The sequence below is a fragment of the Myxocyprinus asiaticus genome, chromosome 47, assembly GCF_019703515.2.
Source record: "Myxocyprinus asiaticus isolate MX2 ecotype Aquarium Trade chromosome 47, UBuf_Myxa_2, whole genome shotgun sequence".
Classification (NCBI taxonomy): Eukaryota; Metazoa; Chordata; class Actinopteri; order Cypriniformes; family Catostomidae; genus Myxocyprinus; species Myxocyprinus asiaticus.
In genome coordinates, this window is record NC_059390.1 from 8,332,068 (window position 1) to 8,345,136 (window position 13,069).

At 45.2% G+C, this 13,069-nt stretch overlaps 1 protein-coding gene across 2 annotated transcripts in view; it reads right to left on the reverse strand.

Annotated features, from left to right (window-relative positions):
• Positions 1 to 1,777: 1,777 nt before the first annotated feature.
• Positions 1,778 to 13,069, reverse strand: part of LOC127436696 (metallophosphoesterase domain-containing protein 1) — a 69,191-nt gene continuing 57,899 nt past the window's right edge. For both annotated transcript variants that reach the window (XM_051691000.1, XM_051691001.1), the window contains exons 6-7: positions 6,204 to 6,317; positions 1,778 to 2,880 (exon numbers count right to left, since the gene is read on the reverse strand). In XM_051691000.1, coding sequence (XP_051546960.1) covers positions 2,762 to 2,880; positions 6,204 to 6,317 — 233 coding nt within the window. In that variant the 3' untranslated portion in view covers positions 1,778 to 2,761. The remainder of the gene's footprint in view (positions 2,881 to 6,203; positions 6,318 to 13,069) is intronic.

The window sequence follows — 13,069 nt, forward strand, 5'->3', positions numbered from 1 at the left end:
CTGCAGTGTGAAATGCATTTATGAAAGTACACATATTACATATAATCTCTCTGCATACAAAAAAAATGTCTAAAAATAAATAAATAAAATAATTAAAAAACATTGCTGTTTAAAATATAGTTTTATATACAGAATATAGAATGTCACCCTGGAGGACACAATAATAAATAACAGGATTCTGTCTTCAATATTTATAAAAACTGCTTCTTTAGAATAAATCAAGCACCTTCTGCTTCAGGATATGTGCAATTTAAAGACGATCATGCAAAAATTAAACGTTTTTGTCACAACAAACATTGTTCATAATTAAGCAGCATATGACAGTAATCAGCATGCATTGTTGCAGCTAATTGTTTTGTATTTCCTTTTTTCCAACGGCAGTTGCATACATATTTGTTCCACCACACTCAACTGTTTCAGAGGGAGCCATACGGCACGCCCCGGGATGTTTAACAGCACTAAAATGCAGTAAACCAGGCCTCAGTTTGGCTTTAAGAGCATGAAGCGGCTGACAGAAAGATGCCGCATATTTGTCATTTGTGAGATCCCTCCAGATTATAAGAGATACAGAGGACTGACAGTAGAGGACATCTCTGTGTAAAGCACACAAGGTGACAGAGTGAAAGATGTTGATGGTGCGCACTACAGAGAATTCAGTAGATAGCACATGAGTGGATGTAAAGAGGCGAAAATATGAATATGTCCGTAAAAAGTGGCAAGAATGACACAGAACAGTCTTTAATGGCATAGTAAAAGCCAGTCTGGTATAAATGACCTTCCTTCCTGCAGGATTACTCATGTAATTATTTGAATGAGGGATTTCATTAGGATGTGCAGAGGTGTGGAAGAGGGAAGAGCTGAAATGAAACAAGAGCGAGGACAATTTTTACCAAGATAATTTAAGTTTTAAGCCAAGTCCAGATAATTTATATGAAATTCAGAGCTCTTTGATTAGAACAAAAATGTGAGAATGTAATAACGCTGGAATCTACTTGTCTCATACGCAGCCACACAAAAAGAAACAGATAAAAGATAGAGACTGAAGAAGAAAGAGGGCATACCCTGGAAATAGGGAAACGTTTCTAATTTAAAAAAGGAGAAACAGAGATTTAAGAGGAAAAAGGACATAACCCTAGTGAGATGAATGGAAGTTTTAATTTAAGTTGTGTAAATGATCTTACCAAGAACAAAAAGAAACAGCTTCTAAGAAAGAAAGATATCCGCAGGGAATTTATCTCTGCTACCGAATTTATTCAACACCATAACTCTTGTTTAGATAGCATAAAAAATTAATTGACCAAAACAACGACAAAAAATTTCCACCAAATAAAGAAAAATAACGATGTATCTGAAGCACTGAAATTTTGCAACACAATGAATTAACAAACAATCCACAGAATCTGATTTAAAATTCAGAACAGCATGCTGTTAAAAAATAACTGGAGAACAACAGTAAACCTGATGACAAATTGCACAAATGAATGAAGAGAAAAGAGGAAAAGCCACAAGGGAGTGCAAAGTTCGACCTTTGACCGAATGCAAAACAAGTGTACAAATAGCAAGAACCCTTAAAAAGAAAGAAAGAAAGATGAGACAGAATTCCATATCCCAGATATCTGTTTCCAATATTTTTCTTTTTATCTCTTCGATCTCTTCATCCGCTGATTCTTTCTTTTCCTCAGGCTATGAAAGAGGAGCAATTGATTGCATATGCACACACAGTAACCCATAGTCACACACACACACACTCAGAGTCAGCACGATAATTTGTTCGATTTGTTCATTTTTATTCATCCATTTATATGGAGTAGATGAAAAACCTCTGCACATCTAACAGAACCGTTGTATTAGGCCTAATGCCACACACAGTTAATGCTGTAGAGCTGTAAAACACATGGGAATAAATTATCGCCAGGAGGAATGTTAATAAATTATAGTGGGGAGCATGTGGATCAAAGTGCAACGTCTTGTTATGCAAAAGCGCACTTTGCGTGCGTACAGAGTCTTTGATATTCGGAGGTGGGACGTTAACTGAGGAGCTTTAGAATAACTTTTAAATATTTGACCTTAAACAAACACTTCAAACTACTGATAAAGTTCACACAGCATCAGTAATGGACGGTTTGCTTTAAAACACACTCACAGTTTTGCACGTTTACAGTAAATCGAACAATAAAGAAAGCATGAAAAGTGGAAGGAATTTTGTTATGTTTCTTTTTTACCATCAATATTATAAATATTACATTCCAGTTTAGGGCAAGTATATTCCTCCCAATATAATCCAACATGGCCCCAAGTTGAAAAGAGCAACATATAACAATAGAGCAGATAAAACAGATAGGAAAAAGTAGGATGAGAGACTGAGACTTTTTTTTATTTTATTTTTTTAAGTTAGTGGTCCATTGAGGCTACAAGGTTACCAAGTTCCTTTAATAAGTGCCAGCTAATAAGAAGAAAGCTTGGCTTCCCACCATGAGCACTGATTGGCTTCCATGTCCTTATAATTACGCGATTGTCATGCCGATTCAAGTGCAACTCAGAGAGTCAGAAAAGAGTTCAAACGCCCATTTGAAAGAGGCAAAATGCCACTATTCATGTTTGAGCATGCAGACAGCACAAAAAAGATGAAAATTTCCTTGGGAATATCTAAAGTAGCGTCTTTCTTGCCAGCTCTACAGGTATATACACTACACAGTATCCACACACGCTCAAAAATGGACCCTGATTGAAAGAACGAGGTAGTGGGCGGATCTCAGTTCAATCATGAGCTCCTGGGATTGGGTAAGTCGAAAACAATGGGCGGGTTCATTGGCTGGAAGTTCACCGTGCATGCTGATGCGTTAACGAACGTGGTGGTCCCATCGGTCATCATACCGTAACCTAGCTCACACAAAAACAAAGAACAGAGATATTTTAATTGATTACGGTGAAGAACAAAATTAATTTACTCCGATGTTCTGGTGCAAGACGCTACAATTAGTTTACAGTTGATACAGTTCAAAGATTCAAACGGATTTAAAATGATTTCAATACAGTTTAAAGCAAGGTTAAATCAAGTGTTATCTGTGTGTATTAAGTTGTTTTTTTGCATGGACACATACATGTGTTACGTTAAAAATGTGTATCATCTGCTAAAAAATTTAAAACAGCAAAAGATTACAAATAAAGTGTAAATAACATTGTCAGCAGTTGGCTGCAATTTTTAAGGTATGGACAAATGTTATTCTTTTGAAGAGATACTTGAGTAACCACACTGCTTAAATTTAGAGGTGCAAGTTATGGCATCAGTATATAAAGGAAAAAATATAACTGCACATCTCAAAATAATACATACATAAGCTTGCATTTTATTGGATTTTTCTTATTATTTGTATTTTATTATTTAAAAACTTTGTTTTTATACTTATTTGGCTCTAAAATGGTTGTACACAAAGTGATGGTTCACCCAAAAATGAATATTCTGTCATCATTTACTCACCCTCATGTTGTTCCAAATCCCTATGACTTTATTTCACAACCTGGTCTCATAGTGAAAACATGACTCTACTGTACATACACTGGCAGCCAAAAGTTTGGAATAATGTACAGATGTTGCTGTTTCGAAAGGAAATTGGTACTTTAATTCACCAAAGTGGCATTCAGCTGATCACAAAGTATAGTCAAGACATTACTGATGTAAAAAACAGCACCATCACTATTTGAAAAAAGTCGTTTTTGATCAAATCTAGACAGGCCCTATTTCCAGCAGCCATCACTCCAACATCTTATCCTTGAATAATCATGCTAAATTGATAATTTGGTACTAGAAAATCACTTGTCATTATATCAAACACAGCTGAAAGCTATTTGGTTCATTAAATGAAGCTTAACATTGTCTTTGTGTTTGTTTTTGAGTTGCCACAGTATGCAATAGACTGGCATGTCTTAAGGTCAATATTAGGTCAAAAATGGCAAAAAAGAAACGGCTTTCTCTAGAAACTCATCAGTCACTCATTGTTTTGAGGAATGAAGGCTGTACAATGCTTGCAATTGCCAAAAACTGAAGATTTCATACAAAGGTGTACACTACAGTCTTCAAAGACAAAGGACAACTGGCTCTAACAAGGACAGAAAGAGATGTGGAAGGCAAGATGTACAACTAAACAAGAGGATAAGTACATCAGAGTCTCTAGTTTGAGAAATAGATGCCTCACATGTCCTCAGCTGACAGCTTCATTGAATTCTACCCGCTCAACACCAGTTTCATGTACAACAGTAAAGAGAAGACTCAGGAGTGCAGGCCTTATGGGAAGAATTGCAAAGAAAAAGCCACTTTGAAACAGAAAAACAAAAAGAAAAGTTTAGAGTGGGCAAAGAAACAGACATTGGACAACAGATCATTGGAAAAGTGTTATGGATCTTAACCCCATTGAGCTTTTGTGGGATCAGCTAGACTGTAAGGTGTGTGAGAAGTGCCCAACAAGACAGCCACATCTATGGCAAGTGCTACAGGAAGCGTGGGGTGAAATGTCACCTGAGTATCTGGACAAACTGACAGCTAGAATGCCAAGGACCTGCAAAGCTGTCATTGTTGCACGTTGAGGATTTTTTGATGAGATGTAATTTTTCACGTTATTAATGTCCGGACTATATATTGTGATCAGCCGAATGCCACTTTGGTGAATCAATGTAACAATTTATTTCCATAAGAGCAAATCTGTACATTATTCCAAACTTTTGGCCACCAGTGTACATTTTTGCAAAACTTGTTATACGTGTCTCTAGGTACAATTCCCTGCAGTTTCCAGGTGAAATGAACACTTGAGGCACTACAACAATTATGTGTTTTATTAACTTTCACTCAAATCATGATTTTAATGGCTGATAATGACTTTATAAATACTAATTTTTCTCTCTATTACTCAGATCCTGCTATTTTATGAGATCAACACATTTTACTCTAATGCATCTTTTGAAAAATGATTTTAATGCTTGTATTACAGACCCACCTACATATATACAGTTATTCCAAAATGAATAGCTTGCATGGTAGCTCACCTCAAAGCGTTGGACTCGTTGGAGCGCGGTTCAAGGCCAGTAATGAACTCAAGCTGACACGTGACACGACAAGTCATAGAAGCGACACGAAATGACGTAGTTGCTTCAGAATATGTGCTTTTCATTTCGCTTCTGCATTTTAAAACACTAATGGCTAGGTTTATGTGTTGATTAGGTAAAGATGTCTTTTTTTATGTCTCATTTATATTTTAAAACACTATTGTTTAGGTTCATGCAAAAATTTTAGGTTAGTGGGGTATGTTTTAAAACATCCATCTAAAATTCACCTTAAAACTGCATCTGAATATGAAACAATTTTACTTGCTTTTGACGCCCCCAGCTGGATATTTCACTGGAAAACTGCAGCCAAACGTGTTAAACAATGCGTAAATTCTTAATCGCAAAAATGTTGTCATTTTCATGTAAATTTCATGAGATCAGGCTGTTCTTTCTTCTATGAAACACAACAGATGTAAGACGGAATGTTAGCTTTAGTCACCATTTATTTTAAATACAATGAAAGTGAATGGTTACTGAATCTAAACTCTACCTAATGTCTCCTGTGATCCATGGAAGAATACAGATAGGTTTGCAATAACATTAGGTTGAATAAATGGTGACAGAATTTTCATTTTTGGGTGAGCTATCCCTTTAAGCCAGAGATGACCTGCAGAGAAAGCATTTAATTTGCCTATGCACTCTGTTTGTATGTAGGTGACAAATAAAATACTTAGATTTGAATTTTTTGACTTATAATAATACCTTACTTTCCATTTAAATACACACGGAATCACAAATTCACACAAACATGCAAAAGCCTATAATGTTAATTGCAAACTCTATAATATGAAACCTCTATTAAAAGTGTTTTAAGTGAGAGTGCTAAATTTACAGTGAATATAAATGTGATCTAATTTTTGCAATGGAGCTGTCAGTAGACAAAGCACCAAGGGAGAAATGTTGCCCTGATAACCCCAAAAACAAGTGGATTGACATGGCAGCATGAACAAATATATTTCAGTTTTACAGAGTGTGTGGATTTTCATGTATGCGTTGGGTATGATTTATGAATATCACTTTTCCCTGAACATCACAGATACCAACTGATGTTTACATCCTTGTGAGAAGGTGTGCATTGTGTGAACATTTGTGAGTGTTAAAGTTACCTTCATGAATGTGTCCAAACACATGTAGTTTGGGCTGAACTCTCCTCTGGACTGTGTTCAGAAGCTCCATACAGCCAACACGCTGCATCTTCCTGGGCACCCAATCCAAAAAACCTACAAAAGTTAATTATACACTGCATGAAAAGAGCTGTATCCAGACCAGTAGACTCCTGTTGAAACTGCTGAATTCTGGACGTATTCAGAAAAGTACTGGTCGGGAGTGTAAAATTCCACAGGCCCATATAAATCCGATTATATATCATTTCAGATGTTAGAGACTGACGATTCTTCCGTGTTATGGTAAGTAATCCTCTTAAGTTGTCTGTCAGGGGACTTTTTCACACCTGAGTCACATTAGCATTTATCACCATCTGGATAAAATGGTCACCCCTATTGGTCATTTATTTCAAAGTGGATTGGCTACCCTTAAACTTAACATACCCCTAAATCTTGACAGCTATTGGATTACTGTATACACTGGCTTTCATTTCATTGGTTACAATTTATTTAGCACATCCCTAAATCTTGACAGCTATTGGGCCACTGAATGCATTGGCTTTAATTTTATTGGTTAAACTTAAAATTTAGCCCACCCAAAACCAAATCAGCATTTAGCTTATGCCTCTTATTTTAGGCCTTTAATCAATGTTGAGACAATAAAAATGCTGAGACAAATACAAAGATTGACATCAGTGAAAAACTATGCTTAATGCAAATAATAAAAGGCAGCTAACCATTTAATCATACACAGTTAGGACAGCAAAATAAATAGGCTTATAAGCTTTTAAAAAGGAGGAGGAACCATTTACCATATATTTTATGTTGTTAATGTCAAAGGTCGTGCATGCAGTCATACTCTAATGGCTGGTAAATCATGGCTGTTGTTTATGCATGTACAAAATTGTCCTATTTAGCCCATTTCATGTTTTGTTGGTCCTACTGTATGCAGTTACTAGTAATATTCATACATTTCAATGTTTCATTTTAAGGACATTTTCGTTTACTTTTGTATGATAAACTATTTTGATTCTGTGTTGAGTCCCCACTAGATGTCCAATGTAAAATCTGGGCCCTGAAGCAAGACCAGTTAAAAACCACTGGATAAACAGATAAAGAGTGAGAAATCAAGGATTTGTGGCCATCATATTTGATTGCACTTTTTAAAACCATCAAAATTATTTATTTATGCCATAGAAATATACAGTGTTAGACAAGACACAATTTGGTTAATTTGTGCTCTTGAGTTAGGTTGAGTTAGGGTCACGGTGGTAACAACACATGTTTGTAATGTCAGTAACTCTCAAAGTCTGCCATCTTTGACTTTTCCAACCCAATTTATCATGTTCTGACAATCTAGCATTACATTTATGGGACAATCTACCATTAGTTCTGCAGGACTGACGGAATAGGGAATCTGATTTGTGACTTACTCCATATATGAATTGAGTGAATCCAAAATTATCTTTACAGACTACAAACTCAATTTTACGATTGCAGCCTGACATTTATATACTGTATATGCAATGCACAGTTCCCTATCTGTCACTCACTTGACGTTGGTGTCGATATAGTGACACTAGGGGTCACTCTTGGGAGCCCGAGACACCTCTGGTCTTTGATAAAAGACCAATGAAAATTGGCGAGTGGTATTTGTGGTTTTTATTCCTGGTTGCGGTCGTTATCTCTCAGCTTCGGATGGTCATGATCGCTGTCTTTCGTGTCTGGGCGCGACCCACACGGAAGCAGCGTTTGTGAATGGTTCATGTTCTCACTGCGAGAACATGACCATGGCAACGTTGCAGTCGCGGCTTGGCTCCCCGCCTCTGTCCTTCTACCTACGGGTATGAGGCCAGCGCGGCTAGCACTGGGGGCGATTTGGGGACCCCAATGGGATCGTCTCCTCCGGATATCCCCCCGCGGACCTCCCATTCCCCAGCACGCTTGTCTGCCCCAATTGGGCTTCCGGATGAGTTCGCCGGCTCGTCTCACAGCGAGTCTGGCTCCTTGTTCGGAGCTCGCGAAGATGATGAGCTCTCGAGCGCAGCATCAGAGAGCGGGCTTGTCCATTCGGATGCAGAAGCCTCAGCTGGGCTTCCCCTTCGGGACGATCGCCCAGTCACAGGCCGATGCCGAAATGACGGACATGCTTTCCCGGGCGGCCGCGAGCGTCGGGCTAGAGCGGAACCCTCCGCTCTCCCCTGAACCCTCGCGGCTTGATGATTGGTTTCTGGGCTCGCGGCGCCGCTCAAAGCAGCCGCGTCCCGCTCCAGTACCATTCTTTCCGGAAGTGCATGAGGAGCTGACGAAGTCGTGGGAGGCACCTTTCACTGCCCGGCCCCGACTCCGCAGTTCCCCCGCTCTCACTACCCTCGATGGCGGGGCGGCCAAGGGCTATACGGCAATTCCCCTGGTAGATAAGGCGCTCACGGTGCACTTATGCCCGCAGAGCGCTGCCACCTGGCGTGGACACCCTAAGCTCCCGTCCAAGCCCTGTAGGCTCACGTCGTCCCTGACGGCTAAAGCCTAGAGTGCTGCTGGACAAGCCGCCTCTGCCCTGCACGCCATGGCTCTCCTGCAGGTCCACCAAGCCAAGGCGCTGAAAGAACTGCACGAGGGTAGTTCCGCCCCGGATTTGATGCAGGAACCGCGCTCGGCGACCGACCTCGCCCTCCGGGCGACGAAGGTCACGGCGCGGTCTCTCGGGCGGACGATGACCGACACCGTCGAGGACTTTGCTCAGCAGTTCTCGATGGTGAAGCAGCAGACAGAGGCAATCCGGCACATCCTGCCCCGGCGCGGCTCAAGATCCCGCACCACGTCTGCTCGTCACCAAGGGCGTCCCCTTGCGGTGACTGCACCGGCTCCGCCGCAGCATGCCCCTTCAGCCCGGCCCCGGCATGGAGCCCACCGCAGGAAGCCGACGCCACCCATCTCACAGCCGGCGCCGAAGAACCCACGGAGGTCCTCGAAGCGCCCCTGAGACGGGCAACCCAGGGACGAAGGAACCCACTCACGTGGCGCTGGTAGGATGACCACTCCATCCCCCGGTGGAGGGCCGGGTGGAAAATCTTTTGTTGCCTTTTTGTTTGATTTCGCCGCACGCCCAAGTGGCTGCAGTACCCAACAGTTCAGCAAAAGAGCGGCTTCCTTCCTCCCTAGGTCACATACCCGGTGTGTACGGTCGTCACCACGACTACCGTCCATGGGCTTTTTCTTGCAGGATTGGCGCTCCAGCGGTGCCCTTTCCGCCCCTGAGCGCCCAGCTGTGGCACACAGCTGCCCCCGATGTGGCAGCCTCCATGGGTTACAAGGACAGGCCTCTTCCTCCCCCATCCCAGGCTGTTCCAGGGGTGGTCACAAGGAGCCAGGTAAGTGCTTCGATGTCCCTAGACTCAGCAAGGCCACGACGTGCTGTGGCACCTCGCGCTCCGCAACACCGCGAGGCCCCACCTGCCGGTACGTCCGACGACGTTGTCACCTTGGTCCCCCTAGCGTGGAATTTGGACGCATGGCTTGCGCTTTCCAATCCGTCGCGGTGGCTGATCCGGACCGTCCGACTCGGCTACACGATTCAGTTCGCCAGGCGCCCGCCCAGGTTCAGCGGTGTTCACTTCACCTTGGTCAAGGGCGAAAACGCCGCCACCCTGCGTGCGGAGACTGCTACCCTCCTACGGAAGGACACGATAGAACCTGTCCCTCCAGCCAAGATGAAGAAAGGGTTTAACAGCCCCTACTTCATCGTACCGAAAAAAGGCGGTGGGTTGCGGCCAATCTTGGACCTGCAAGTACTGAACCAGGCTTTACACAGACTCCCGTTCAAGATGCTGACGCAAAGATGCATTCTGGCGAGCATCCGGCATCAAGATTGGTTCACGGCAGTAGACCTGAAGGATGCGTACATTCACATCTCGATCCTTCCTCGATACAGACCCTTCCTGCGGTTCGCGTTCGAGGGTCAGGCGTATCTGTACAAAGTCCTCCCTTTCGGCCTGTCCCTGTCTCCTCGCGTCTTTACGAAGATCGCAGAGGCTGCCCTTGCCCGTTAAGGGAGGTGGGCATTAGCATTCTCAACTATCTCGATGACTGGCTAATCCTAGCTCACTCTCGAGATGTGTTATGCGCACACAGGGACCTGGTGCTCTCACATCTCAGCCGACTAGGGCTTCGGGTCAACTAGGAAAAGAGCAAGCTCCTCCCGGTTCAGAGCATCTCTTTTCTCGGTTTGGAGTTGGACTCAGTTTCCTTGACAGCGCGCCTTACGAACAAGCGTGCCCAGTTGGTGCTGGCCTGTTTGAAGGCGTTCAAGCAGGGAACAGCGGTTCCACTGAAACTTTTTCAGAGGCTCCTGGGGCATATGGCATCCTTGGCGGTGGCCACCCCGCTCGGGTTGATGCATATGAGGCCGCTTCAGCACTGGCTCCAGACTCGAGTCCCGAGACAGGCATGGCACCTCGGGACACACCGCGTGGCCATTACGTCGGTCCGTCACCGTCTTTTCAGCCCTTGGACCGACCTCTCGTACCTACGAGCAGGTGTTCCTCTAGAACTCGTCTCCAGGCGCGTTGTGGTCATGACAGACACCTCCAAAACGGGCTGGGGTGCTGTTTGCAATGGGCACGCAGCCGCTGGCCTCTGGACGGGGCCGCAACTGCTTTGGCACATCAACTGCCTCGAGTTACTGGCAATTCTGCTCGCCCCGCGGAGGTTCCGGCCGTTGATCCAGGACAAGCACATGTTAGGTCAGACGGACAGCACGGCAGCGGTAGCATATGTCAACCGCCAAGGCGGTCTGCGCTCTCGTTGTATGTCACAACTCGCCCGCCGTCTCCTCCACCGGAGTCAGCAGCACTTCAAGTCGCTGCGAGCCACTCACATCCCGGGCAACCTCAACACTACAGCAGATGCGCTGTCACGGCAGGTTTCCCTCAGGGGAGAGTGGAGACTCCACCCTCAGGTGGTCCAGCTGATTTGGAGTCGATTCGGACGGGCACAGGTGGACCTGTTCGCCTCCCAAGAATCCTCCCACTACCCGCTCTGGTACGCCCTCACCGAGGCTCCCCTCGGCATAGACACACTGGCACACAGCTGACCCCCTGGCCTACGCAAATATGCGTTTCCCCCAGTAAGCCTGCTTGCACAGACCCTGTGCAAGGTCAGGGATGACGAGGAGCAGGTCGTCCTGGTAGCACCCTACTGGCCCACCCAGACGTGGTTCTCGGACCTCATGCTCCTCGCGACAGCTCCCCCCTGGCAAATTCCCCTGAGGAAGGACCTTCTTTCTCAGGGACGGGGCACCCTCTGGCACCCGCGCCCAGACCTCTGGAATCTCCATGTCTGGTCCCTGGATGGGATGTGGAAGACCTAAGCAGTCTAACACCTGCGGTGTCCTTTTAGGGACCAGGTGGTGAACCTGCAAGCGCTGCCCCAGGAGGAGGCAGACCCAGCCCTGTCGTTGCTGTGTCCGGTGCGCGCTTTACGCATCTATTTGGATCACACGCAGAACTTTAGAGTCTCTGAGCAGCTCTTTGTCTGCTTTGGTGCACAACGGAAAGGAAGCGCTGTCTCCAAGCAGAGGATCGCCCACTGGCTCGTTGACGCCATAACTATGGCATATCTCGCCCAAAACATGCCACCCCCAGTAGGGCTATGAGCCCATTCTACCCGTGGTGTAGCGGCTTCTTGGGCCCTGGCCAGAGGTGCCTCTCTAACAGACATTTGCATAGCAGCAGGCTGGGCAACACCCAACACCTTTGCAAGGTTCTACAACCTCCGGGTGGAACCAGTTTCGTCCCAGGTAGTGGCACGCAACACAAGCGGATAAGCCCGGGATAGCCGGTCGGGTGTATCACTTGCACATAGCGCCTTCCACCTCCTTTTGTGCTGAAGACGTGCGCCGTTAATTCCCAGTAGTGTTTACAAACTTTGTTCCCTGGTTGACTTCCTCCGAGCCCTGTGGCAGTCGAGTTTTCAGAGAGACTCACTGCCGGCCCAGTACATGTGCTAACTAAGAGCACTGTTCTGGGGTAGGTGCTCCGCATGTGGCGGTTCCCTGTAAGGCTAACCCCATGCGATCTATATCTTCCGCAAGTTCGTTTCCCTGCTGGCAAACTGCGTCTTCCTTGGGCAGAGCCCCTCTGCCCCAGTCTCCATGTTTGTAGTAACTCCTCCCCCATTGGGCAGGATCTACCTTGAAGGCTCTCCACATGGTCGGAAAGACCATGTGACGTATTCTTCCACTTAAATATCCCCCCCTCTCTTTGGGCGAGGTGTGGTCTCCGCGGTGTCTCCCCCTTGGGAGGGACACCCCCTGACTAGACCTGGCGGCCCAGTCGGATAATCCCCCTTCTTTTTTATGGAGTGGAAAAAGAGAAGGGGAAAAGAGGCCACGACTGGGTTAAGCCTGTCTCTATCTTTGGGTAGTCGACTTGTCCCCAAAAAGGGCCATTCGGCACTCATAACTACGTTGGGGGAGGTTACGTGTCGACCTGGTGTGCTCGCTATGAGGCACACAGCAAGTCTGCCCACCACACACCGCCAGTTCACGTAACACAGTTCAGCCCTGTGGCATTTCATATAGGAACCCCTAGTGTCACTACATTGACACCAACGTCGAGTGAGTGACAGATAGGGAACGTCATGGTTACCTCCGTTCCCTGATGGAGGGAACGAGACATTGTGTCCCTCCTGCCACAACGCTGAACTACCCGCTGAAATGGCCGGACCTTGTATCGGCTCCTCAGCATAAAACCTGAATGAGTGGTTGCATACCAGCTCCTTTTATACCCGTATGTCCGGGGGAGTGGCATGCAAATACCACTCGCCAATTTTCATTGGCCTTTTATCAAAGACCAGAGGTGTCTCGGGCT